Source organism: Neoarius graeffei, chromosome 14, assembly GCF_027579695.1.
Source record: "Neoarius graeffei isolate fNeoGra1 chromosome 14, fNeoGra1.pri, whole genome shotgun sequence".
Classification (NCBI taxonomy): domain Eukaryota; kingdom Metazoa; phylum Chordata; class Actinopteri; order Siluriformes; family Ariidae; genus Neoarius; species Neoarius graeffei.
Window position 1 is genome coordinate 32,337,167 of NC_083582.1, and position 27,088 is coordinate 32,364,254.

A 27,088-nucleotide genomic window follows, 5' to 3' on the forward strand; every position below is an offset into this window, starting at 1 on the left:
TAAAGTGGCCAGTTAGTGTATACATGTCCTCAGATAATATAAAGCAAGACGCATGCTGTTTTCCCTCATTTAATGATACAGTAATGTGTAATGCTTTGTATCAGAGGTCAGTGTGAGAGTGATCATGGCCAGAACTAGGTGAGGTAATCCGCTTCAGCTTCCCGTGGCTCAATTCCAGCGGCTCATTGTGTGTAGTATGACTTTGCAGTTTCCACAAGGAAGTGTTTTGTAGCATTTGATAAGGTGTGGTATAACTTTTTTTTAAATTATTCAAATGATATATACAGTGGTGCTTGAAAGTTTGTGAACCCTTTAGAATTTTCTATATTTCTGCATAAATATGACCTATAACATCATCAGATTTTCACACAAGTCCTAAAAGTAGATAAAGAGAACCCAGTTAAACAAATGAGACAAAAATATTATACTTGGTCATTTATTTATTGAGGAAAATGATCCAATATTACATATCTGTGAGTGGCAAAAGTATGTGAACCTCTAGGATTAGCAGTTAATTTGAAGGTGAAATTAGAGTCAGGTGTTTTCAATCAATGGGATGACAATCAGGTGTGAGTGGGCACCCTGTTTTATTTAAAGAACAGGGATCTATCAAAGTCTGCTCTTCACAACACATGTTTGTGGAAGTGTATCATGGCATGAACAAAGGAGATTTCTAAGGACCTCAGAGAAAGCGTTGTTGATGCTCATCAGGCTGGAAAAGGTTACAAAACCATCTCTAAAGAGTTTGGACTCCACCAATCCACAGTCAGACAGATTGTGTACAAATGGAGGAAATTCAAGACCATTGTTACCCTCCCCAGGAGTGGACGACCAACAAAGATCACTCCAAGAGCAAGGCATCTAATAGTCGGCGAGGTCACAAAGGACCCTAGGGTAACTTCTAAGCAACCAAAGGCCTCTCTCACATTGGCTAATGTTAATGTTCATGAGTCCACCATCAGGAGAACACTGAACAACAATGGTGTGCATGGCAGGGTTACAAGGAGAAAGCCACTGCACTCCAAAAAGAACATTGCTGCTCGTCTGCAGTTTGCTAAAGATCACATGGACAAGCCAGAAGGCCACTGGAAAAATGTTTTGTGGACGGATGAGACCAAAATAGAACTTTTTGGTTTAAATGAGAAGTGTCATGTTTGGAGAAAGGAAAACACTGCATTCCAGCATAAGAACCTTATCCCATCTGTGAAACATGCTGGTAGTAGTATCATGGTTTGGGCCTGTTTTGCTGCATCTGGGTCAGGATGGCTTGCTATCATTGATGGAACAATGAATTCTGAATTATACCAGCAAATTCTAAAGGAAAATGTCAGGACATCTGTCCATGAACTGAATCTCAAGAGAAGGTGGGTCATACAGCAAGACAACGACCCTAAGCACACAAGTCGTTCTACCAAAGAATGGATAAAGAAGAATAAAATTAATGTTTTGGAATGGCCAAGTCAACGTCCTGACCTTAATCCAATCGAAATGTTGTGGGAGGACCTGAAGCGAGCAGTTCATGTGAGGAAACCCATCAACATCCCAGAGTTGAAGCTGTTCTGTATGGAGGAATGGGCTAAAATTCCTCCAAGCCGGTGTGCAGGACTGATCAACAGTTACCGGAAACGTTTAGTTGCAGTTATTGCTGCACAAGGGGGTCACACCAGATACTGAAAGCAAAGGTTCACATACTTTTGCCACTCACAGATATGTAATATTGGATCATTTTCTTCAATAAATAAATGACCAAGTATCATATTTTTGTCTCATTTGTTTAACTGGGTTCTCTTTATCTACTTTTAGGATTTGTGTGAAAATCTGATGATGTTTTAGGTCATATTTATGCAGAAATATAGAAAATTCTGAAGGGTTCACAAACTTTCAAGCACCACTGTAAAGGACGTTGCTGGACCATCAGACTGGTCTACTCTCGCAGTCCTTAGCTAGATAATTTAACCTGTTCCAGCAGCAGGGTTTTGTTTTCTTCATATTATCGCATATCTATTATTTAGTGGAATTTCTTGCCTTCTTAATGTGTTTGAGATCAAATAGTAAAGAATAAAAATACAGTAAAAGCCCTATTCAACACCACAACTGTAGTAATCCATATTGCGCCAAGAACCGCTCAACTAAGTAAAGAGAAACGACGTCCATCATTACTTTAAGAAAAACCATTGAATTCGAAGGCGTGCAGCGTTTTCCCCAGAAAAAAAATTAAAGCCCTAAATTCTGGCATGATAATCAGTCCCCCCCAGGATTCCGTGGGCCTTTTTTGTGATTGTTGCGGGCTAAAATGTCTGATGTTGCGGGGGGGGGGGGGGTTCCCAAAAATTGTAATGAAAGTTGCGGTGTTTTTTAGGTTTTTGTTGCGATTACATTGCGGGAGGAAGTGAAAGTTGCGAGAAATTGTTGCAATTTTCTCTTTTTGTGATTTAAAATTGAGTGATATGTTAAATATTCAAGTTATTACTGAAAAACTATTGATTAAAAAAACAAAGACACTGAGAAATGGTCCTGTAAACAACTTTACCAATATAAAAGATTACCAGGACTACAAAAATGCAGAAAAATACACTTTACTTATCCAAATGCTCCTGTTGGTTCAAAAGTTAAAGTGCAGAGAACCTCACAGCACAACATGAAGTTACCTTAAAATATAATATAAATGCCTCAGCTTTCATGTAAGAAAAAAAAAACTATTAATACTAGTACTGTGTGCAGGCAGTCTCTCCTGAAGACTAAATTAAACAATAATTATAAACTAATAAAATAAATGGCTCAGGCTTCATAGAAGAAAAAAGCAATTTAAACAGAACCTCACAGTATGATGCTGAAGCTGCCTACCCTGGCGAAAAAAAATGTACTTTATTGTATTTAAAGTATATTCATATTTTCAATAGTATATTGAAAATGTACTTGCACAAATTGTACTTTTTGTAAATATATAAAAAGTATATCAATATCACGCTTTCACGCTAACACTTTTAACACACTTTAAAATAATTATACTATATTACACTTTATAGAAATATATTATACTAAAATATACTTTAAGTGAAAGTTATGTGCAATTTCTAAAGTGTACTTAGTGTACTAATTTCTAAAGTGTACTATAATACAAAGTACACTTTAATTTGACTAATTAAGCATATATTAGTACATATAGTCATATACTTTATACAAAATATACTTTAAGTTGTTCCACTTTAGCACATAAAAGTACACTAAATACACTTCAAGTTGCACTTTTCTACAATTTAATTACAATTAAAATATATTTAGTACAAAATTAGTTGTTCCAAAATAGCATGCCTCAAGTTAACTAATCATAAACACACTTGAAGTATGTTGATGATTTAGTGTAGCTTCAACTACACAAAAGTATGCTAAATTTTAGTACACTTAGCACATTTATTTTTCACCAGGGTAAACAATGGAAAATAAAATACCATTTTGGCAAAAATGTTGGCATCCATTAATTTCTTGCATTAAGTTAAAAAAAATAATGTAAAGTGCACACAGTCCTTCACTGTAAACATAACACACTTTCAGTAACAGAATTTAAGCCTACATAAACACTGACTCACGCATGCTGCTTCTCTTGAACGGAAACACGGAAGTAAGCAGTGTTGCCAGATACTGCTGACGTTTTCCAGCCCAAAATATGTTCAAAACCCGCCAAAATGCACTTGAAACCGCCCAATCTGGCAACACTGGAAGTAAGGCGGAAGGTAGTTTGTCGACGTCACCTCAAGACGACGCCAACGATTGGTCAAATTTGTGGGAAAGTTGCGGTGATTGGATATAATTGCAACACCGCCCTGAATTCGCGGGGATTGGTTGAATTTGCATTGAAGTTGCAAATCGCAACATCGCGAAATCCTGGAGGGTCTGGATAATACACAGACAATTGAGCGCCAAAGGTGCGAAGCAAAACTAGAGGGGTCCGGGGGCATGCCCCCAGATAATTTTTTTTGAAAATAGATGCTCTCAGGTGCATTTTCAGGGTCTCTGAGAGGTTTTAGATACATGATTATAGGATCGATTTTACCAGTGTTTCAGTGATTTCTGACCTAAATAGTATTAATGTATACACATTTGAAATTTCACCTTAAAGGGCATATTCTGGACCTTTTTTTTTTTTTATATGAAAGTATGTCCCTTTACACACTCATCCAGAAGGGTAATTTTGCACAAGGCCATCTGTCTACAGCAGAAAAAAATAAAATAACAAAACACGTCTGGAAAAATCCCAAGGGAGTCTGGAGCCAGATTCGTGACGTTACCTGCGGAAGCGCCAGCAGGCTGCGCGAGCTTTGCACGGTTTCAGTGCACAGCCTGTGTAGACCAAGCGCTCCCATTTCTCTCTCATTGTCCGGTCTTTTGGGAAACGATGAGTACTAATCCCATCAAGATTGGTGTTGCTACACCCTCCTACGATACATCTGTTAACCATTTTAATAATTGCGCAATAATGTTGAAGAAATTTGCAGAAAACCACCAGGTCGTTTTCTCAAACAAACCAGCGCTGACGTAGGATTCAGAGGGAGGCGTCCCGCACGCGACGTCACGAAAATCAATGTTTGCCGGGAAATCCAAATGCCAAATTTTTTCAGAGGCGGACCAATTCGCCTCAAATGGCTTGATTTCAACTGAATTTTTCTGGTATTGCGCAAGGTAAAAAAAAAATTGCAGAAAATGCAAAATGTGACAGATATTTGACCAAAGTTTAATATAAAATAGGAGAATTACACTGATCTTGCTCCTGAATTTACCAGTGATATGCACTTTAAAGTTCAACATGCAGGTTAAACGGTTTTGTTATAGATTACTGAGGTATATAATAGATTGAAAATCTACGGGGATCCCTTAATTATCTATGATCAAGTAGTGCTGTAACAAAAATGTGCGTGAAAATATGAACAGCGGTTTGTTCCGTCTTCTGCAATCCACTGAAGAGAATCGATCATCATGACCTCCTGTTGATCACAAAGGGATCTGAACCTAAGACCTGCCACCTTTAAAATAAGTTGCTGTATTACTATAACTGTAATGATTTAGAGTGTTTCGGATGCAATTACCGTAATATACGTATAACTAAGATGCACTGAAAAGAAAAGTAAAGCGACTGCATATTATAAAGTTTAAATTTTGGCACTTTATTAAATGGACTCGATTCAGATTAAAACACATTTAAAGGAAAAGAAAACTTGATTCATACGTTTAAGTTTGCAGAAAGATTATTTATCATAAGAATACTGATGTAACAGGGGGTCCATTTGAATGCAAGGTGTTAATGATTTTCAGTAATTATTTAACAAAACTAAATAAGTATTATTCAGTAATCTGACTATAACCTGCCTCCATTACTAGATATGATAACGTTTGCGTCAAGACAAGTTATAATCTCACTATTAATGACAATGAGTGCCATCAAAAATAACATATTCTTACGTTATGGTTAAGGTATTAATTTAGCGTAATGGTTACTTACCTGTGCCATCTGAAGTGCTCTGAGCCAGGGGTTATCTTTTTTTTTTTTTTTTTTGGATCTCAGGGTGCTTCTTGGAGTGAATTTCTCTTAGTGCTCTGGCACTGACAGAATGCTGGTGTAGACACTGTAGTGCCAGTTGTCATCGTCGTGGCGGTGGACAGAGTAGTTATGCTTTTTGAGCCAGTCGCTGTGATCCAAATTGACGACGTTGTCGTGACTCGGGCTGGGTATCACTAGCCTGGGAAATCCCATGCTGCTTTGCACAATCGTTCCGATCTGAAAAGACAGCATGGAAACTATGGTCTAACGGCTCGCCTGAGTTAGGGAGCCAATCAGAGAGTGGGGAGGGGTGGAAAGACGGTGACGCGTACTACTCGACAAACGGAAGCTTGTAGTTTATTTGGGACTGTTTACGGATCACATTTAACATGGCGGCGAGCGATACGAACCAAACTTTCGATCAAGCTTTGTCTTGCACAAACGGCAGTAATCGTTCAGTGCCATTGTTTTCCTATTTTTGTTTTGCCTTCTCTTTCTCTTTCCTTCTCTTCTTCGCCTCTTCGTCGCTCTAACTACGTCACCGGGTACAACTGCCATGATTGGCCATGGGCTACGTATACGCCAAATGATAGACATTCGCAACGTCCAATAAACGGCCGTTGACAATCGTAAACCACACCTCCCCTACGAGAAATTCAATAGGCGGATTCCAGACCATATTTCACTTGTTATATGGTCTGGTGTTAACCAGTCTAGGGTATCACAGTCAATTTCCTAGATTGATTGATTCGATTTCGATTCTTAGGGTTTTAAATTGATTAATCACGATTCGATTCGATTCAATCTGAATCAATTCAATCTGCTCTTAAATAATGAAAATATCTCCATACAATACGTTGCAAAATACACGTCTTTATTTTGTAAATTTGACAGTTCACACGTAACTGAGCTCTGCTTGGCATATCTTGCAAACTACCTTGGTTTTATCAAGCTCTTCGTCCTTTGTCGTTTTAAATTTGAAATGATTCCACACGTCAGATTTCATTTGAGACGGCTCGCCGAGCGGTGTTTTCCCTGCCTCAGCCATGGCTCTGGCCTCAGCCATTTTGTGTGCGTGCTTGAACGTCACGACGTACGACTGCGCAGCTGCGTCATCACGCACGAGACGTCTGAGGGAGGAAAATCACACAACACACGAGATTGTGTTGTGGGGGGGAAAAAAAAAACATCGATCTCATGCCCTGTGAATCGATAGTGCGAAATTTAAATGAAGTCGATCCAAAATCGATTTTTTTTACCCAGCCCTAGTTGTGACAGTCGTCTAGTTTTGTGTACACCTTCACTCACGTGGGTTTCTTGACGTTTAGTCAACCAATCTTTGACCGAGACAACTTTTAGAGGAGAACTGAAGGCAAATTTTTAAAAAAAAATTTAAATTCTATTTATCTCATTTTATTAAATATCGGAATGCATTTTTGATCGCTATTTTTTCGCTGCTATAGCAAGTTGAGTGTTTGGAATGTGCTCTGTAATATCAGTCCATATGGCAAAGCAATGGCCGTAAACGAGATTCGCTGAGACCTGTGCGAGACATCATAGGACGGAAGTAAAACGTACAGCGGAAATCAAAGCGACCAACATCTGCCAACGTTCCCTGTGTCTGAAATCGCTCACTCGTTCACTACTCCCTACTCACTATATAGGGAATTACTATATAGAGGACTATATAGCGAGCTCATTGGTAAAATGAAAAAACGCTTTCGGACACTAGTCCATCGCGCCGGTATTTACGTCATTACTGTTGCACAATTAAAACGTGCCAGATCAGTCGGCTGGTGGGTTTTCAAAATAAATACGTGCACGTGTTTTTGTGATAAATCCATATTGTACTGAGCGTATTTCCCACAATCAATACAAAATAGCTGCATCTTTCAGTTCTTTTAACTCAAGGCTGAATACTTTCTTCTTTGCCGCTGCCTTTTATTAAATCAAATTTGAGACTTTTTACATTTTTTTTTCTTTCAGCGCAACCACAATGCATGATGGGATATCTTGCTTTGGTTAGTGATCATCGGTTGGACACTACTTTTCGTGATGCATTCTGGGATACTTTGAGTGCACTATATAGGGTGTAAATAATCCTCACTAAGGTTTCGGACAGCGCTACAAAATGGCGTCCTCACTATATAGTGCCCTATATAGTGAGTAGGGAGCGATTTCGGACACGGGGTAGTCAAAAGACGCGCGTGCCCTCTTTCGAATGCTGATGTAATCAAGCCGGAAGTTTTGTTTGTTTTGATAGCAAATCAGGAAAGTTTTAAAAAGTAGACAGTAATCGTCATTTAAACTCGTTTTTGTGCAATACTTCGTTTGGAAAACAGTTTTCAAAATGGCGCCACTGACACCTGGCTGACGCTTGACGTCTCGAAGTCTCGCACAAGTCTCGTGAAGATCGCGCGGATAAGCGATGCCTGCCATGGACCAAACGAACTAAATTCAACACGGCTAAAAAACGAACAGGTCGATAAGTATAATATTTAATTGCAATTAGTTGCCAATACGAGTCACGATATAAGGTTACTAAAACCGAAAACGTAATTGAATAACACGTTAATTAAGAAATAAAGCAAGTTTAAAAATGACTTCTGTTCTCCTTTTTAAAAAGTCCAGGAAAGTCCTGAAGTCCAAGCGCAGAGACCTCAGGGGAAAAAAAATGGACAAGGGAACAAACCAGATGCCACAGAAGCTTTGATTGGTGGAGATACTGATTTGTATTTTTGAAGAAAACAATTTGTTTAAAAAAAAATAAAGACATGGTCATCACTATCCCCCGCCACGAACGTTTTATGAAGATCTCTGAACACTTACGCCTTTATAAGCCCATCGCTTTAATATTGACTTATGATGTCATAAGTGCTATGACACCTTCATAAAACGCTACCCAGCTTTTTTCAGTAGTATGAGCACGCAAAGTTTCATTGATGTAGTTTCTGAGAAAAGTTATCCAGATTGAGTGCACTTGTACAAAGTCCAGTAGCATAAATCAAGGGCCATAACTCTGAAAATAATAATTTCTCGTAAATGATTTTCGAACTCACCTTGGATCATGAATAGTCATCTGAGCACGCAAAGTTTCGTTGATGTAGCTTATGTGGTTTCTGAGAACTTGTCCAGATTGAAACGGATGGACTCCATTCCTATATCCCCCTGCGCAGTTCGTAACGGGGGAGGATAATAATAATAGTAATAATAATAAATAACTTTCACTGTGCTCAGTTGTGTCGCTAATTTTTCAAAGTAACAATTCAAAGCAAAATGAAAACAGCGGAAGAGAGCGAAACGGGTCCGGGACCGCATACGGCTTTTTCTGGACGGGATTCAAAAATCCATGTCTGCCCAGTCACATGACTTTTTCCCAGTGGTTTTATTAAGAGTGTGAGTGTGGGTCCGTACGGGTCACGTGACGATGCGAGTTATTCATACCAGACCATCCCAGCTCTTGTCCTATAAGGAAACCAGTCAAGTATTTCCCTATAGTAATTTCCCTATGAACCTGGCAGAAGAGTCAATTCAGGAAACGTTGCCCATATCTCTGTTTTGAAAACTTCAAGCCTCAGCCTTGAGCTTTACCCTCCCAGGTTATTTTCTAGACCCCATTTGAGGTCAGTCCAGTTGATACGATTTGGCCTGCGTCCCGTCTAGGCTTTCCCATGACCTGATTCTCAGAAGTGTTGCTCTCGCACAACAGGTACTCAAGTGAACCATGCTTTTTTTTTTTTTTTAATTTCTTTAGAGAGCTTGATCGGCAAAACCCGATATGTCCACACGCTCATTCACACTGTGCAGATCTGTCGAGCTTTTCCATCGGCACCGCCCACAGCACATCGACACCAGGCTTTATGGAGGTGTCCCTTTCTCACTATGAGGAAATGTATGATGCAAGTGGTCTGAAAACAAAGACGTGAAAGAGAGACCATACAGCCAAAGGCCTTCTGCCGTTATGCTTTGTCAAGGACACAAAGCAACAGGCTTTATGAAGCTGTAATCAGCTCCTGGGGATTAGGAACCCTGTCTGTCGAGAATATTGAGATATCGATGTGATCTAGTAGGCGTGTAACGAAAAATCACGATACAAATTCATAACGATTCAAATCGATGAGAGAAAAAATAAATTGTGATTATCAGCTGTGTAATCTTAGTTTTTCACAGCTGTAATCGTGGTGGTGTTTTGAAAGCAGAGAGCACAATAACGTTCAGTAGCGGGAATACAATACAATAGTGGCTTCACCCTAGTCGGAAGTAACACAGCTCTAACATTTGTTCATGTGTGAATGAGCAGGGTTCCCACTGGCTCTCGTCGTTGACGAACGTAATCCATCAGTGACGAAGAGAAAATTACTATCAGTCGTCACAGTGACAAATGTATTCGTCATCGTTATCATAAGTCCTCTTTTCTAGAAATCCCTCCGTTTGCCGAAATCCAACCCCAGTGAAGAGACTGCGGGAAGCCAGAGCGTAAACAACGAGTACGTGCTTCTGACCAATTAAATCAACTGCACATAATGACCAAATGAGCGCCAAGCTTTTGGCCAATCGCAGTGTGTTTTAATCAGCCTGGCGTGGTGGTGTAATTATCTCTGCGTGAACCAAACAAAGCGCGGTCTAAGCTGATGAAGTTTTTGGGCGAGCTTCTTCAAGCACTGAAGATGATTTAAGGGCTGAAACAGCCACGGGGGGAGACGCACTCGGAGCCCTGACTGTCCCCGAGCACATCGGACAGTGTCAGTAATACAGGGGTCAGTAAAAAAAAAAAAACATGAAGGTGCTGTCAGTCAGCAAGCGACTGAAGGGAGCCATGTTTCGTGTTTGAGTTCCTGTGGCTAATGCTGTGGCGTCGTTCGGCCCCGTCACTCGGAGCTATAGTCGTTGGTATTTTCGCCCTCAAAAAAAGTAAGAGATTAATAGAAAACTACTGACTTGGACGTCATCTGGGATTATGAATGCTGTAATATAATAATGTAGCTGAGAATTGGTGTGTTTGTGGTCCTAAAGGAGAGAGATATGTGAGAAATTATATATTTTTCTGAAAATGATGATTAATTTTACTCGTGATATTTAAGTCAGTTGACCCATGCTTCAGTTTCCTGAGACATTATGACTAATGATGATGATAAGGAAACTGAAGCGAAGTACATAAATTTAAAATGAGCAGTGCAAAAATCACTAATAAAGAGGTCATGACCTCTTGAATGTGCGGATGATAATATCATCATGTAAAGTTAGATATAACCTCACCAACATATCGAGGACAATCACCCTGAAAAATGACAAGCTTCAGGAAACATGGCTTACCCCTGGTCTTTTCAAAAGCTAAAAATGCCCCTAGGCTAACTAACACGTGACGTAAAACGCAGTGTCATTCTGTTTTCGGTTCGTAAATCAATGGGAGGGCGGCACGGTGGTGTAGTGGTTAACGCTGTCGCCTCACAGCAAGAAGGTCCGGGTTCGAGCCCCGGGGCCGGCGAGGGCCTTTCTGTGTGGAGTTTGCATGTTCTCCCCGTGTCCGCATGGGTTTCCTCCGGGTGCTCCGGTTTCCCCCACAGTCCAAAGACATGCAGGTTAGGTTAACTGGTGACTCTAAATTGACCGTAGGTGGGCAATTCCATGTAAATGTCAACCTCACCATGCAAAAATAAAGCAACATGTAATACATCAAAACCACTCCCAGAGATATCACCTAGGCCTGTATTTTACAGATGTGAATAAGTTGAACCAATTTGTAACCAACCTAATACGTTACTGTCAGTCTTTCTTTCTTATAATGTAAAACCCAAGTGAAAATCAACTTTGATCATGTACAATTCTATATTATTGCCACAAGCCACAGAAATGTATGCTAAAATCCACAAAACAGCAAAACAATAGCCATCCTAAATATTATTTAAGAACTTTGATAGTTTTAGCTGATATTTAGAGAGTTTTTCAAAGGGTTATGGTGGTTAAATTGCTGATTTTCTAAACATATGCCATGTCTATTTCAGACGCGTCACATCCATAACGGAATTTCGTCACATCCATAACGCTGACTTTTCCTTCCGAAACTCTGCATGAAATACAAAATATTTTAAACAAAGATTTTTTAATATTCACCTTGGACCCCTCTATCAAATGGGTATCTCCATTTCGACATTAGGTTTACGATTTCAGAGTTTGATAAAAATGTACAGTCACCCAAGAAAAGTGATACTTCTTCTGTCACATCCATAACGCATCTTTTATTGGCATTTTCTGGCATGCCCTAGATGTACTATGGGAATTGTTCTTGTTCTATCACTTCTCCAGTATGGTACAGCCTTAAAATATGCAACACCTGTTTAAATACTGGGAGACAATAAAACATGCACTGGGTCATTTGTTGCCATTTTGAGTTCAAGTGTCACGTCCATAACGCTGGAATTGCTCAGGTGTGAATGTGAGTGGTTGTCTGTGTCTATGTGTCAGCCCTGTGATGACCTGGCGACTTGTCGGGTGTACCCCGCCTTTCGCCCGTAGTCAGCTGGGATAGGCTCCAGCTCGCCTGCGACCCTGTAGAACAGGATAAAGCGGCTACAGATAACGAGATGAGAGATGAGAAATCAATGGGAAACTCGGATTCCTTCACTTTTGGTTGTTCCGAGATTCTTCTCAACTCCGTTCAATTTGCAAATCCAGTTTTGTGTTGAAGTAAAGGCTAAAGAGAGTCCTAACACCTCTTTTAAATAATCCCATGCTAAAATAACCTTAAAGCTAGACCGCCTTTCGGATTTTTTCAAGTTTAGGTCATAACAATTTTCCCCGACACCCGATTATTTCTGTTTAGTGGACCGAAAACGACTGAATTTGAATCACAGACTTCCAATTTTTTATTATTATTATTATTTTTTTTTTAAATAGAACAATTAATGAATTTAAGGCCACATGGCCCTAAATTCTCCGCTATTTTTTCCTGCTTCACCAGGACCCAATTCAAGATACTACTGTACATCGTGCATGACGTGGTGGGTTTTCCCTGTTCACGCAAGGCATTGTGGGATACAAATGTGAAACAGGAGAGAAAAACGGAGGACACGAGCGTGCGAATGAACCGTGAAAGCCCTACTACAGTAACGGAAAGCGAGAAGAAAAGACGTTATGTTATATACGAAGGAAAGGAAACGCAGGACCAAACTAATAAATATCGACGCTCAGCGAGCACCTCGGTGTGATCAGCTGTTCGTTTAGCGACAGAATGATGGAACTGTCAGAGCACGCTCAAAGTAAACCTGCGCATGCGCACACGGACTTCTTCTGTCTGCCTGACTGCGCGAACCGAGCGATTTCATGCACGTTATTTGCTTTAATTCCCTCAAATTAAAGAACTTCCCAGCCACAGAATGGCCTGATTATTTCTGTAATATCTCAGAAAATGACATATTTCACAATGACCACATTTCAGAGCGAACTAAATTTCACCGATTTTATGAAATCAAAAAGCCGTCTAGCTTTAAGTAAGCTTAAACTAAAGAGGTTAATTTTAGCCTGATGGCGCACAGGCTGCCCAAAATCAAGTCTTTCTGGAGTGGAGCTCAAATTTTATATGGAATGAAGAGGCCTAACTGTATCTGTACGAATATCTGAATTGTGCCAGTTTGGTTAGTATAAACCCGTATTAAGTCCACTTTGATACGTCGGTAACTCAGGAAAAAATACCAACTAAGAAAAAGCAAAGAATACTTAATTTTTCAAGGAAAAAAGTGGAGAATATTTTTCAGAACCCAGGGTCAGCGCTGAATGAGCATTGTAGAACAGTGTCCACATGCTCATTCACACACCTCTGTTCCTTCCCACTTGTGCATTCAAACGGATATCACGCTGTAGAAAGCCAAACCCGGCGATCATTTTACAGAAAGTTGGCCAAGTAGAGAACAATTCAGGGTTATGTTCAATAATGAAATGTATTTTTTTCGCGGGGGTGGCACGGTGGTGTAGTGGTTAGCGCTGTCGCCTCACAGCAAGAAGGTCCTGGGTTCGAGTCCCGTGGCCGGCGAGGGCCTTTCTGTGTGGAGTTTGCATGTTCTCCCCGTGTCCGCGTGGGTTTCCTCCGGGTGCTCCGGTTTCCCCCACAGTCCAAAGACATGCAGGTTAGGTTAACTGGTGACTCTAAATTGACCGTAGGTGTGAATGAGAGTGTGAATGGTTGTCTGTGTCTATGTGTCAGCCCTGTGATGACCTGGCGACTTGTCTAGGGTGTACCCTAGCCTGGCCCCGCCCATCCTAAGTGTGATGCAACACGAGGGCCTGTTGCGAGCTTAGTCTGGCAAGGCAAGCTATCTACAGCTCTTCCAAGCTCCCGAAAAATCGGGAGCCAATCAACTTTGAGCATCTCCAACGGCCCTGGGTAGAGACGTGTTCAAGGCAGTGATGTAGTAGAACTGCGACCGGAAGCCATAGATTGTTTACAGAATCTATGCCGGAAGCGCTTCATTCACTAGAAACATTACGAACTTGGAGCAAGTTCTCATTGAAAACGGAGCAAAGAGCAGCCCTGGAGGTATTTATTGAAAGGAAGGACGTTTTCGCCTTGCTCCCGACCGGCTTCGGTAAGAGTTTAATCTACCAGTTAGCCCCGTCGCGTCACATACGTCAGAGGAAAGAGTGATGTGATTGATTTAAGCTTCGTCACAGCCTTTTCTGGCTTCAACCAGTAGCAAACTGAGGCATTTCAGGGAGGCGGGTCAACCACGCACTTTGGGAAACGGTTGGGCTTAATATCTTTGCCAGACCAAATGCTCGCAGAGCTTTGAAGTCGCGTTAGCCAGACTAGGTGTATCCCGCCTTTCACCCGTAGTCAGCTGGGATAGGCTCCAGCTTGCCTGCGACCCTGTAGAACAGGATAAAGCGGCTAGAGATAATGAGATGAGATTTTTTTCGCGGTGCAGTTTTCATCAAATCCTGCGCTCTGATTGGCTGGCGAACGGGTCCGTATCCTATGATACGGACCCAGGTTACGGACCTCTGGCGACTCGCTCGTTCACAACAACAACAAACGTTTTATCTTTTTTATAAGATTTATTTATAAGATTATCAAAAATCTTATACATGTTTGCCAGCATTTCTCAGGAGAATAGCGTTAATTTTACAGCATGGATAGCGATAACGACAGTGTTCACAGCGAAAGCGAGTTTAACTCCCCTGAGGAAGAAGAAATAAAACATTTCAGGAGAAAGCTAAAAACCTCTAACTGCTGCTAACCGAGCAAAAACATGGCTGAATCCTGAATGACTCCTATTTGTATAAATAGGGGACTACATAGGCGGCAAAATGTAGTTTTTTTCCTGCCATGGAAGTGCACTTGTATACCGAGGAGGAAGCCATTTGCATTACAGCCGTGAATGAGGATTCAAAATGGCGGCTTGCCTCGGTTTTCCCTTTCGGGCGCTCTCGTTTTCTGTTAGAATTTGGTAAAGAAAAAAATAAATATATTATTTACCAGCTTAAGGTCGGTCCGTATGGTGAAATACCGTGACCTCGGCCCAGAGGGCCTCGCTCAGTACTTTCAAGACCTCGGTCACGGTATTTCACCATATGGACCTCCCAGCTGGTAAATAACATATATGTAATATTTTCAGCATTAAAGCATTGATGAATTCGTCAGCTAATATTACCGTACTGACCGTACTGATGGACTGTAGGGTTTTGGAGTTTTTTTTTTTTCTTTTTTTAATCCATATGTTTTTCAATCATTTCATGAATGTTTGCTTTATATTCCTTTACCTGTCTTGTTGTTTTTGAAAGAAGCGTTAAATAAATTGAATTCTCTTCAGCGATGGTGTTGGATGTTCAGCTGATATGACCAGGGTTTGTTTTGATTCTTCACGTTTCTGTTTTCCATCAGAGAAGAAAACATGTCCTGGCCTGGGCCTCCTCTACAGTCTCCTGGCCTCAGTCTTCTTTTCAGTTGTTGCTCTGTTCGTGAAGAAACTCGACGGTATTCATGCTGTGGAAATCAGTGCAATCCGCTGCTTTTTCCAGATGCTGTTTGTCATGCCAGCGATGATCTACTATAAGTAAGTTCCAGTCTCAGCGAGTTTGGATCACAAACCTGACTCCGAGTCGTAAAGTGAATTCTGCGCCGACGTTCACGCTCGCGGGCGATAAGTAGCGAATTGTAGTTTCCCTTGACGCTGCTGTCGTCGCTTGTGGGCATCCACGGTTTCTTTAGTTCTGATAAACATTCATAGGCACAAATACATAGCCTCCAGCCCACTCTTTAATTTCTACACGACACGTTTGTTTCAGATGCGTTTAAATTTGGTTTGCCGACAATCTCTACGATTTCTTTTCCTTTCAAGCTTTATTTTTCTTCGTACACGTTTAGCGCGAGGTCGTATATGACAGGATATGACCGTGGTTTATAATTTGGGTTATAACAACTACTTGAAGTGATCTTACTAGTGGGGAACTTGAGAAACGTCGGACGACACACACGTGTCACAGGATTAGTCTGAGAAATCATTCAAGCAAATCATTTGCGTTTGTCCCTTTACAACGTCATCCCTCATTGGCTTACAATTAAGACAGTCTCGTCGCTATGACGCTGCTGGAGAAATCAGGACTCCGTGTCTCCATGTCTCACCTCCAGTTCTGAGGACCTACTACATCACTCCAGTGCTTTCCTAAATTCCAGTGAAACTGGTCCAGCTTGTGATCCAGATCATGATTAACCCCTTCATGAGGGGCAGGGCAGTGGGTTCCCCAAACTGGATTTCAGAGCCGCTGGAGTAATGAATCTTTGACGAGTATTAAAGACTGAAATATTTACTCTTTCTGAACAGTTTAAAAAAGAAACTCGCATGTTTGCTTGAAGGTATGAAGTTTATCTGCTTGTGTTGAAAACATTTTTCACTCATTCGCGTCACTCAACCGTGAATATGTTCACCACGAGAAGATAAACTTCATATCTTTGCACCACCATGTAATGTTCTTTATATTATATGGACACATCCACAAAAAAAAAAACAACAGGTTAATCAAAAGAATTTAAATTTTGAACCAGGTTGCCATTTTGACAACGTGTGTCCAGTCAACGGGAAAACACTGGGAGTGACGCCATCAGAGTGAGATATCGGGAATTATTTTTTCACGGTGTGGTTTTCATCAAATGCTGCACTCTGATTGGCTGGCGAGCGGGTCCGTATCCTACGGTACGGACCCCAGTTACGGACCTCTGGCGACTCGCTCGTTCACAACAACAACAAACGTTTTATCTTTTTTCATAAGATTTATTTATAAGATTTTTGATAATCTTATATATGTTTGCTAGCATTTCTCAGGAGAATAGCATTAATTTTACAGCATGGATAGCGATAACGACAGTGTTCACAGCGAAAGCGAGTTTTACTCCCCTGAGGAAGAAGAAATAAAGAAAACGTTTCAGGAGAAAGCTAAAAACCTCTAACTGTTGCTAACGCTGAGCAAAAACATGGCTGAATCCTGAATGACTCCTATTTGTATAAATAGGGGACTACATAGGCAGCAAAATGTAGTTTTTTTCCTGCCATGGAAGTGCACTTGTATACCGAGGAGGAAGCCATTTGCATTACAGCCGTGAATGAGGATTCAAAATGGCGGCTCGCCTCGGCTCGGTTTTCCCTTTCAGGCGCTCTCGTTTTCTGTTAGAATTTGGTAAAGAAAAAAATAAATATATTATTTACCAGCTTAAGGTCGGTCCGTATGGTGAAATACCGTGACCTCGGCCTTGAATACTGACCTCGCCCCAGAGGGCCTCGCTCAGTACTTTCAAGACCTTGGTCACGGTATTTCACCATACGGACCTCCCAGCTGGTAAATAACATATATGAATTATACATACAGGACACTTTTTCAGTGGAATAAAAGCATGTGTTCTATTCCCTTCTAGCAGGTTTCATTCATTTGGTTTGATAGCATGCAATATTGTTAGCATATCGCTTATCCTACATGTATTGTGTCACTCTACCCAATGGAGAAGGAGTATTGAATAAGGTTTACGATATTGCATGGTTGTCAAGACATGACGTCAGAGCTGATGCGAATATTCAATGGGAGAGTTTTCTGCTGTGCAGAAGCATTTCATTGTTCACCGAGAAAGAGGTAACATGCACTGAACACCCGAAAGTCTTCCAGAACTTCATTAGCTATTCTTCATGCATAGTTACAAGAGAAAAACATACCAATGGACATCGAAAAACTGGAAAAGAAAGAGTGTGTATGTCAGTGGCGAACCGTTACTATTAGAGCTGGGACTTGAGCTCAACCACAACAAAAAGGCAACAGAGCAAAGGATTTTGTAAGGGATTAGCAGCAGGCTGCCAGGTCGCTCTGTTGTGTATGAGTGTCAGTGTTGATTTTAAAAGTAATGAATAAATTACAGAGGGAAATCAATACTTAAGTCTGAGTGAAAAATACAGTAGCGAGCGTGCAGCGTGGAAGAAGAGTCAGGAGACAGAAATCTTAGTTTCTCGGTCGTTAGCCTGTGCTACTTGCTCTCGATAGATAGTGCTGGCTTGACCGCTTTATTAGCATTCGCTAACACTACTGATGAACGCTACACCGGCTGGAAGGTGACTTCACTGCTGCGCTGATGGCGCCGACACGCAGTTAAGCTCACGTTGGCCTTTGAGAATGCTGATATGAAGAGTATGTGTAGTAGTAATAATAATAATATTGGCTGACTTTTTTTTCATGGTATATCAGGTATATTCTATTCAGCTAGCATGATATTGAACGAGTCGAAGACGAGTTATATCTGATGTACCACTCAACGTCAGCCAATATTATTTAAATACATCACTCAGATCTGCGATGTATTTTGTATGAAAAATGCGAGTTCTTCAACACAAGAAGATAAACTTCATATCTTCAAGTCATCTCATTCTCATCTCCATTATCTGTAGCCGCTTTATCCTGTTCTACACGGTCGCGGGCAAGCTGGAGCCTATCCCAGCTGACTACGGGCGAAAGGCGGGGTACACCCTGGACAAGTCGCCAGGTCATCACAGGGCTGACACACAGACACAGACAACCATTCACACTCACATTCACACCTACGGTCAATTTAGAGTCACCAGTTAACCTAACCTGCATGTCTTTGGACTGTGGGGGAAACCGGAGCACCCGGAGGAAACCCACGCGGACACGGGGAGAACATGCAAACTCCGCACAGAAAGGCCCTCGCCGGCCACGGGACTCGAACCCGGACCTTCTCGCTGTGAGGCGACAGCGCTAACCACTACACCACCGTGCCGCCATCTTCAAGTCAACGTGTGATTTTCTTTTTATTATATAGACACATTCACAAACAAAATAGTGTCCAAATTTATCAAAACAATTCCTCGATTTCCTCACCAGTGACACATTATTTACCAGCTGGGAGGTCCGTATCATGAAATACCGTGACCGAGGTCTTGAAAATACTAACCAAGGCCTCTGGGCCGAGGTTAGTATTTTCGAGGCTGAGGTCATGGTATTTCACAATACGGACCGACCTTAAAGTGCACATCTTTGGTATATTTAGGAGCAAGATCAGTGTAATTCTCCTATTTTATATTAAACTTTGGTCAAATATCGGTCACATTTTGTATTTTGTGCAATTTTTTTTTTTACCTTGCGCAATACCAGAAAAATTCAGTTGAAATCAAGCCATTTGAGGCGAATTGGTCCGCCTCTGAAAAAACTTGGCGTTTGGATTTCCCGGCAAACATTGATTTTCGTGACGTCGCGTGCGGGACGCCTCCCTCTGAATCCTACGTCAGCGCTGGTTTGTTTATGAGAAAACGACCTGGTGGTTTTCTGCAAATTTCTTCAACGTTATCGCGTAATTATTAAAATGGTTAACAGATGTATCGTAGGAGGGTGTAGCAACACCAATCTTGATGGGATTAGTACTCATCGTTTCCCAAAAGACCGGACAACGAGAGAGAAATGGGAGCGCTTCGTGCAAGGCACCCGGAAAAAGCCGAGGACCAAGCCGAGCCGAGAAAAAGACCAAGAAAATCGGCGATTCACAAGTCGACTGTTGCCAGGGTAAGAAATAAGAGAGACTGTACTCTAAATGAGGTGTTCCTGCGTTTGTGTGGTACACGGATAATGTTATTTATTGACACACACCAAAGTAAACAACACGAAAGCGCTGGGCGATAATACACTTACTTCACATGTATCAAGGGATCTGCGTGTCAGGGCTTGAGATCTTGAGACCTGTCAAACACATTAAATGTATATACGGTACAACCCTGCTTAGCCGATTCCATGTGTGGAGCTTATGAAATCTTTCTCCTACAGTAGCCAGTACTCTTCTAAGTAAAGAAATATATAAATATATAATAGTAATTAGAAAAAAATATGATTTATGTAACAATAGATAGATGAGAATTGATACATGAATCCATGGGTTTAGAAGCTGAAGGCGACAATTCCATGTTTCAGTGCAAAATCGCTAGCTGATAAACTTGGTCTACACAGACTGCGCACTGAAACCGTGTAAAGCTCTCGCAGCCTGCTGGCGCTTCCGCACGTGGCGTCACGAATCTGGCTCCAGACTCCCTTGGGATTTTTCCAGACGCGTTTTGTTATTTTATTGCTTTCTGCTGTAGACAGATGGCCTTGTGCAAAATTACCCTTCTGGATGAGTGTGTAAAGGGACATACTTTCATATAAAAAAAAACACTAAATTGGTCCAGGATATGTACTTTAAGCTGGGAAATTATATATATATATATATATATATATATATATTATATATATATATATATATATATATATATATATATATATCCAGAGATGCCTACTAGTACGGATTGGCCGTATTTTGTACGGAAAAGTTACGTAAATACGATGTTACGGCAAACAGTGTTATTCTGTACGGAATTATTATAAAGTCTTAAATTCCGGTGAGTTGTTTTTAAATGTCCAAGCGACTTTTTCAATCCATGAGCGATTCACGGCTAGGCTATTTATTTTTACGACAACCGCACATGCTGTGTGTGACATGCGCAGATTCCGCACATTTGTTCACGCTATTTTCGATACGGTAGAATGGCCGTGCATTACACCCAGTCAAAAGGGCAATGGATACGCGCACTGCAAACTGTGTAGAACTGACATTAACATCACTCATGGTGGTCACGATGACTGCAGGTGGCATGTCAACTCCAAAAAACATATGGAGTATGCTGAAATGGCGAGTCAGGCGGAAAGTAAATCTGGGGGTATCCAGCAGTTTTTTACGAAATCTGTGGATGAAAAGACTCGGAACGTGACACGTGCTGAAGCGGTGATGGTTGACCGATGCTTGGAGTTGAACTTGCCAATTAGTGCCATGAAATGCGAGTTAAACTTATTCAGTTTCTTTTTACATGTCTGATTTTTATTCACTGCAATATCAAACACTGGCTGTACTTCTTTAATTCAAAGTCTTTTCAGTGTTGCAAGTGCAAATGGACATGTAGTATGATCAAAAACAGAATTTTATGATTAGTGCTGTTGGGATTGTGGCAAAAAATTGATCATTCCACTGTTTTAAATACAATTATAAATGTCATTTTATTCAATGTCTCTTCTGAAGCATTATGCTGAAGTATTTATATATTGGGACATTAAGATAACAGTGTCGGACTCTCTTTGGCATGAAATAAGAAATTTTTTTTTTTTTTTATTAGAATCCGTTAACAGGTAGAACATTTTGCCAGGCAATATAATATAATACTTTTGAGGAGTTACATTCAATACCAATGATTGGTAGTCAACCGTAATGTCTGCAAACAGGGAACACTATTGTATTTATAAAAATGTGATATATTGTATGCTGTAGAAATGTGTCGAGTGGAAATTCAGTTGAGATGGCTGCTCACGTTTTGTTTATTCAATTCACACAAAACAGTTCTTTTTAATAATTTAAATGTTAAACATATTGGTATATACACCTCTTTATAATGGAAATGCGCATAAATTAATGTTACTGAAAGTCATTCCAAAATACTGAAAAATGTTTTCAAGAATACTGAAATTCAAAATTTGGGGTAGGCATCTCTGTGTGTGTGTGTATGTATGTATGTGTGCTGTCAAGCGATTAAAATATTTAATCGCGATTAATGTCGCGACTGTCATAGTTAACTCGCGATTAATCGCAATTTAATCGCACATTTTTGTCACATGAAAAACCTTTGTAATTCTCTTATCAGCATAAAAAAGTGAATGGGCTTGCTTTGTACCAATGTTTTTTTTTTATTTTTATTGCAGAGCATAACACGTCTTGTCACAGCCACTGACATCCATAACTTCCATATTAGATGAGAAAACCAAGGGATGAAAAATAAAGTGCATATCACTGTGAAAATAAAAAAAGTTTTATTTTACTCTTCATTAGTTTCTTTTGAAGAGAAGTATTTGCCATAAAAGAAGAAAAAAACAGATAACAAAAATAAAAACATTCATCATACGTTCAAAAACGTTCATCATAGTGTGGCACTGTATTCTCTAATTCTCACTGCTTATAACTCTACACCTCCCCGGTGGAGATGAGCTGGGAAACTGAAGACTGAAGGAACAGGATTGAAAAGTATTTTTCCAGTCTCGCCTGTGAAAGGTAATCCCATGTGATCTCGTTTGGACGGTAAACCTGTTGGTACAGTTAAACGCAGCACATGAATGAGGCATCTTTATTCTCAGCTACTGTCTAGACGCTATACCAGAGACGGTTGAAGAATCTCCACTTTGCCACATCCAATATGGCGGCGAGGATGTTTATATGTCTATGCCTTTCTCCATCACTCACACGTACTCTTATTGAAGCAGCACGCGACAAGCCTCAACAGGAACTACGGGTGACTCGCAGGGCCAAATTAGAATTTGCGGTAACGGCACTATTTTTTTCAATCGCGTTAAATTGAGATCGCGTTAACGCGTTATTATCGCGTTAACTTTGACAGCACTAATCTCATCTCATTATCTCTAGCCGCTTTATCCTGTTCTACAGGGTCGCAGGCAAGCTGGAGCCTATCCCAGCTGACTACGGGCGAAAGGCGGGGTACACCCTGGACAAGTCGCCAGGTCATCACAGGGCTGACACATAGACACAGACAACCATTCACGTTCACACCTACGGTCAATTTAGAGTCACCAGTTAACCTAACCTGCATGTCTTTGGACTGTGGGGGAAACCGGAGCACCCGGAGGAAACCCACGCGGACACGGGGAGAACATGCAAACTCCGCACAGAAAGGCCCTTGCCGGCCACGGGGCTCGAACCCGGACCTTCTTGCTGTGAGGTGACAGCGCTAACCACTACACCACCGTGCCGCTCTGACAGCACTAATATATATATATTTTCTTTACCAAATTCTAACAGAAAATGAGAGTGCCGGAAAGGGAAACCATATTAAGAACAAACCCGCTACAAGCTCAAAGTCAAAAACCTGTTTGACAAGCTATGTCAGCTCGGAATTTTCCAAAAAGAGAACTTGATCTATATCACTTCCCTGATCTAGGCAACAAAAACGTTGACAAAAAATTGCTACTATGTTTGTTTGTTGTCGTGAACGAACGAGTCACCAAAGGTTCGTAACCAGGGTCCAGATCGTAGGATTCCGGACCGCTCACGAGCCAATCAGAGCGCACGATTTGATGGAAACAGGACCGCGAAAAAAAAAAGAGATTGATGTCATGGTTTTGGTTCTCCATGTCCCGAATGTATGAAAAATGAGCGTGGTGTACTTCCCAGTAAATCCCTCATGTCCATATATGTATATAATGACCTTTGTTGCAGAACTGGTTTCCTGGGGCCTCGACGTATGTGGGTGTACCTGGTTCTGCGAGGTTTCCTCGGTTCCAACGCGATGGTCCTGCTATACTACGCTGTGCTCCAGATGCCCCTGGCTGATGCCACCGTCATTATGTTCAGCAACCCTGTGTTCACATCGTTGCTGGCTTGGATCTTCCTCAAGGAGCGCTGCACTATCTGGGATGTCATATTCACCATCTTTACCCTCACCGGAGTTGTCCTCATAGCAAGGCCGCCCTTCCTCTTCGGCGGGGAGCTCTCGGACATCGAGGGCAACTACAGCAACCACATCAAGGGCACCGCCGCTGCCTTCTCAAGCGCCATTGCGGCAGCATGCACCATGGTCATCTTGAGAAAGATGGGCACGAACGTGCATTACTACCTCGCTGTGTGGTATTACGCTGTCCTGGGCTTCATCGAGTGTATCGTGGTGCTGTTCATCATAGATGAGTGGACGTTACCGTCATGCGGCTGGGACAGGTGGAACCTGATGATCATCGGGGTCCTGGGCATCGGTGGCCAGATATTCCTTACCAAAGCACTACAGGTCGAGAAGGCCGGCCCTGTTGCACTCATGAGGACCATGGATGTGGTTTTGGCCTTCGTGCTGCAGTTCTTCTTCCTTAATCACAAGCCGACGTGGTGGAGTGTCGGCGGAGCATTGTGCGTCATTAGCAGCACCACCGGAGTGGCCATCAGAAAGTGGTACAGCATTGCAAGGCCAAAAAACCTCTGTACACGGAGTTGACCATTTGATTCCATCCATCCTTCCTTCCTTCTGGTAAAAGTGTATTTTCCAGGCACGCGGAGTTTTAGTTTATTAGGTACTCCGGGGTGTACACGACAAATTGGCAACCCTGTATGATGACCTACTCTGATGGAGATTTTATAAAGGAGATCTCATTATGCAAATTTTGTAATCGTTATACCAAAGATCCAGAACGTGACCTACGTTTTAGAAAGTTCTCTTTATATTTTCTACAGGACCTTTACTATAAAATTTACTACTCTAACTTTTCTATATTATCGAAACTTTTTATCAACTTCATTTAACCTTCTACGGTATTTAGGGATACGTACGTGCATTTCTTTATTTTTTCTAAATTAAACAATCACGTATTTATAAAAACGTATGATTTATAGACTGCTGATCATAAGACTGTTCTGAAAGTTGCAAGATGGTGCTTCTCCACTCGACCACTGAGAAGGCATTATTTTTATTTATTCTTTTAGAGGCTTAAATATGAAAAGCGCATGAAACACCGTAGACAAACGGCAGGTATTTTATGGGTAAGGAACCGTTTTATTTTAATTGTGCAAATACGATATTCTTTATATACGATCTGGGTTTGAGGGATTGAATGTTTATCAAGCACTTCTCTGAATGTTAACCTGGACTTAAAGTTAAAGGACGTTTTACTGCACAAACATTGAACAAGATAAATATTGATTAAAGCTTTTATTTATTCACTTATTTAAGCATATTGCACTCTTACTACGCAATACCTAAGTAACGCACCTTTTTTCTTTTTTTTTGATTGTCAAATATATATTATAATATCAGTTTGCTCCAATTTAGAACATGTTTAACCTTTTCTTATGGATTAATTTGATGTAAGAAAGATGGAACGTTGAAGCACTGACCGAGTCAGGCTCATCAAAAGCACTTGCTGAATGTGAAGGGTCATTCATATGCTGACTTAAAACTACTACTTCTTCTGTTAAAATCCATCCATGAAATAGTCCATCCAATTCATGTCTTTTTATTTGACTTTGAGTTGTCAGTTTAAATAAAGTCTGCTGTAGATTTTAATATATACGTGTGTGTTTTCATTCTTCACTAACTGCTACTACTGTAAATGTTAACTTGTCAGTTGCTTTATATATCTTATTCAATTCACAAAACAGCATTATTAACCAACATCTCATCTCATTATCTCTAGCTGCTTTATCCTGTTCTACAGGGTCGCAGGCAAGCTGGAGCCTATCCCAGCTGACTACGGGCGAAAGGCGGGGTACACCCTGGACAAGTCGCCAGGTCATCACAGGGCTGACACATAGACACAGACAACCATTCACACTCACATTCACACCTACGCTCAATTTAGAGTCACCAGTTAACCTAACCTGCATGTCTTTGGACTGTGGGGGAAACCGGAGCACCTGGAGGAAACCCACGCGGACACGGGGAGAACATGCAAACTCCGCACAGAAAGGCCCTCGCTGGCCACTGGGCTCGAACCCGGACCTTCTTGCTGTGAGGTGACAGCGCCGTGCCACCCATTAACCAACATTTAAAAAGTAAACGTCTTAAATTATACACATCGAAAAGTACCGGCCTTGATTAGTTTAGTTTAAAAGAAACCGGAGGCATAACAATACCGAGAGCGTGTTGTACAACATGTACAACCATCTTTGGTTAAAATGATGACGTACATGTATTAACTTTATGGCTGTTACTTATTTATACCACAGCACTATTTAATTCTCAAATCTGATTAATTTGTTACAACAGTACACCGAGACAGTAGTGCCAGCTGCAATCCCAATTCCAAAAAAAAGTTGGGACGCTGTGTAAACTGTAAATAAAAACAGAATGCGATAATTTGCAGATCATGGAAAACCCTACATTTCATTGAAAATAGTACAAAGACAGCATGTTGAAACTGAGACACTTTATTGTTTGTTTTGAAAAATATTTGCTCGTTTTGAATTTGACATCAGCAACACGTTTCAGAAAAGCTGGAATGGGGGCATGTGCACAGTTCAAAAGCCAGCATATCTGTGATGGTATGAGGGTGCATTAGTGCACATGACATGGGTAGCCTGTACAAAAAAAAAATAATAATTTTAAAAAATCGTTATTATTTATGAAAATAACAAAGCTATTTCTCTACATATCCTCCATTTGTCTAAACACTTCTGCAAGCGATGTTTCCATTGGAGAATTCCGTCTTTGTATTCCTTTCTTGAATTCCTTTTGAAATAACATCTGTCTTGGAACTTTTTGACTTACCCTTGTACACGTTTCAGAGCAAGATGCTCCCATCCAGACAAAATCTTTGTCAGGGAAGGCCATCCTTCTTTCAGCAAGACAATGCCAAACCGCTTTCTGCACATATTAAAACTGCATGGCTCTGTGTTGCACCACCTCTACTTTCAACAACACTCATTTGGGAACTGAGACGACCAGTTGCTGTAGTTCTGAAAGAGAAATGTCCCATTCTTGCCTGATATACGTTGCTCAACAGTTCGGGTCTCCTTTGTCATATTTTGTGCTTCATAATGCTTTTAAATGGGAGACAGGGCTGGACTGCAGGCAGGCCAGTTTAGCGCCTGGACTCTCCCCCCCACAGAGCCATGCAGTTTTAATATGTGCAGAAAGCGGTTTGGCATTGTCTTGCTGAAAGAAGGATGGCCTTCCCTGACAAAGATTTTGTCTGGATGGGAGCATCTTGCTCTGAAACATGTACAAGGGTAAGTCAAAAAGTTCCAAGACAGATGTTATTTCAAAAGGAATTCAAGAAAGGAATACAAAGACGGAATTCTCCAATGGAAACATCGCTTGCAGAAGTGTTTAGACTTAAATGGAGGATATGTAGAGAAATAGCTTTGTTATTTTCATAAATAATAACGATTTTTTTTAATTATTATTATTTTTTTTTGTACAGGCTACCCATGTCATGTGCACTAATGCACCCTCATACCATCACAGATATGCTGGCTTTTGAACTGCACTGATAAGCCGGATGGTCCCT

At 41.0% G+C, this 27,088-nt stretch overlaps 1 protein-coding gene across 1 annotated transcript in view; it reads left to right on the forward strand.

Annotated features, from left to right (window-relative positions):
- Positions 1-25,106, forward strand: part of slc35g1 (solute carrier family 35 member G1) — a 66,053-nt gene extending 40,947 nt beyond the window's left edge. The window contains exons 2-3 of the mRNA XM_060938810.1: positions 15,408-15,579; positions 23,316-25,106. Of these exons, the coding sequence (XP_060794793.1) occupies positions 15,408-15,579; positions 23,316-24,078 (935 nt within the window). The 3' untranslated portion in view covers positions 24,079-25,106. The remainder of the gene's footprint in view (positions 1-15,407; positions 15,580-23,315) is intronic.
- The last annotated feature ends 1,982 nt before the right edge of the window (positions 25,107-27,088 follow it).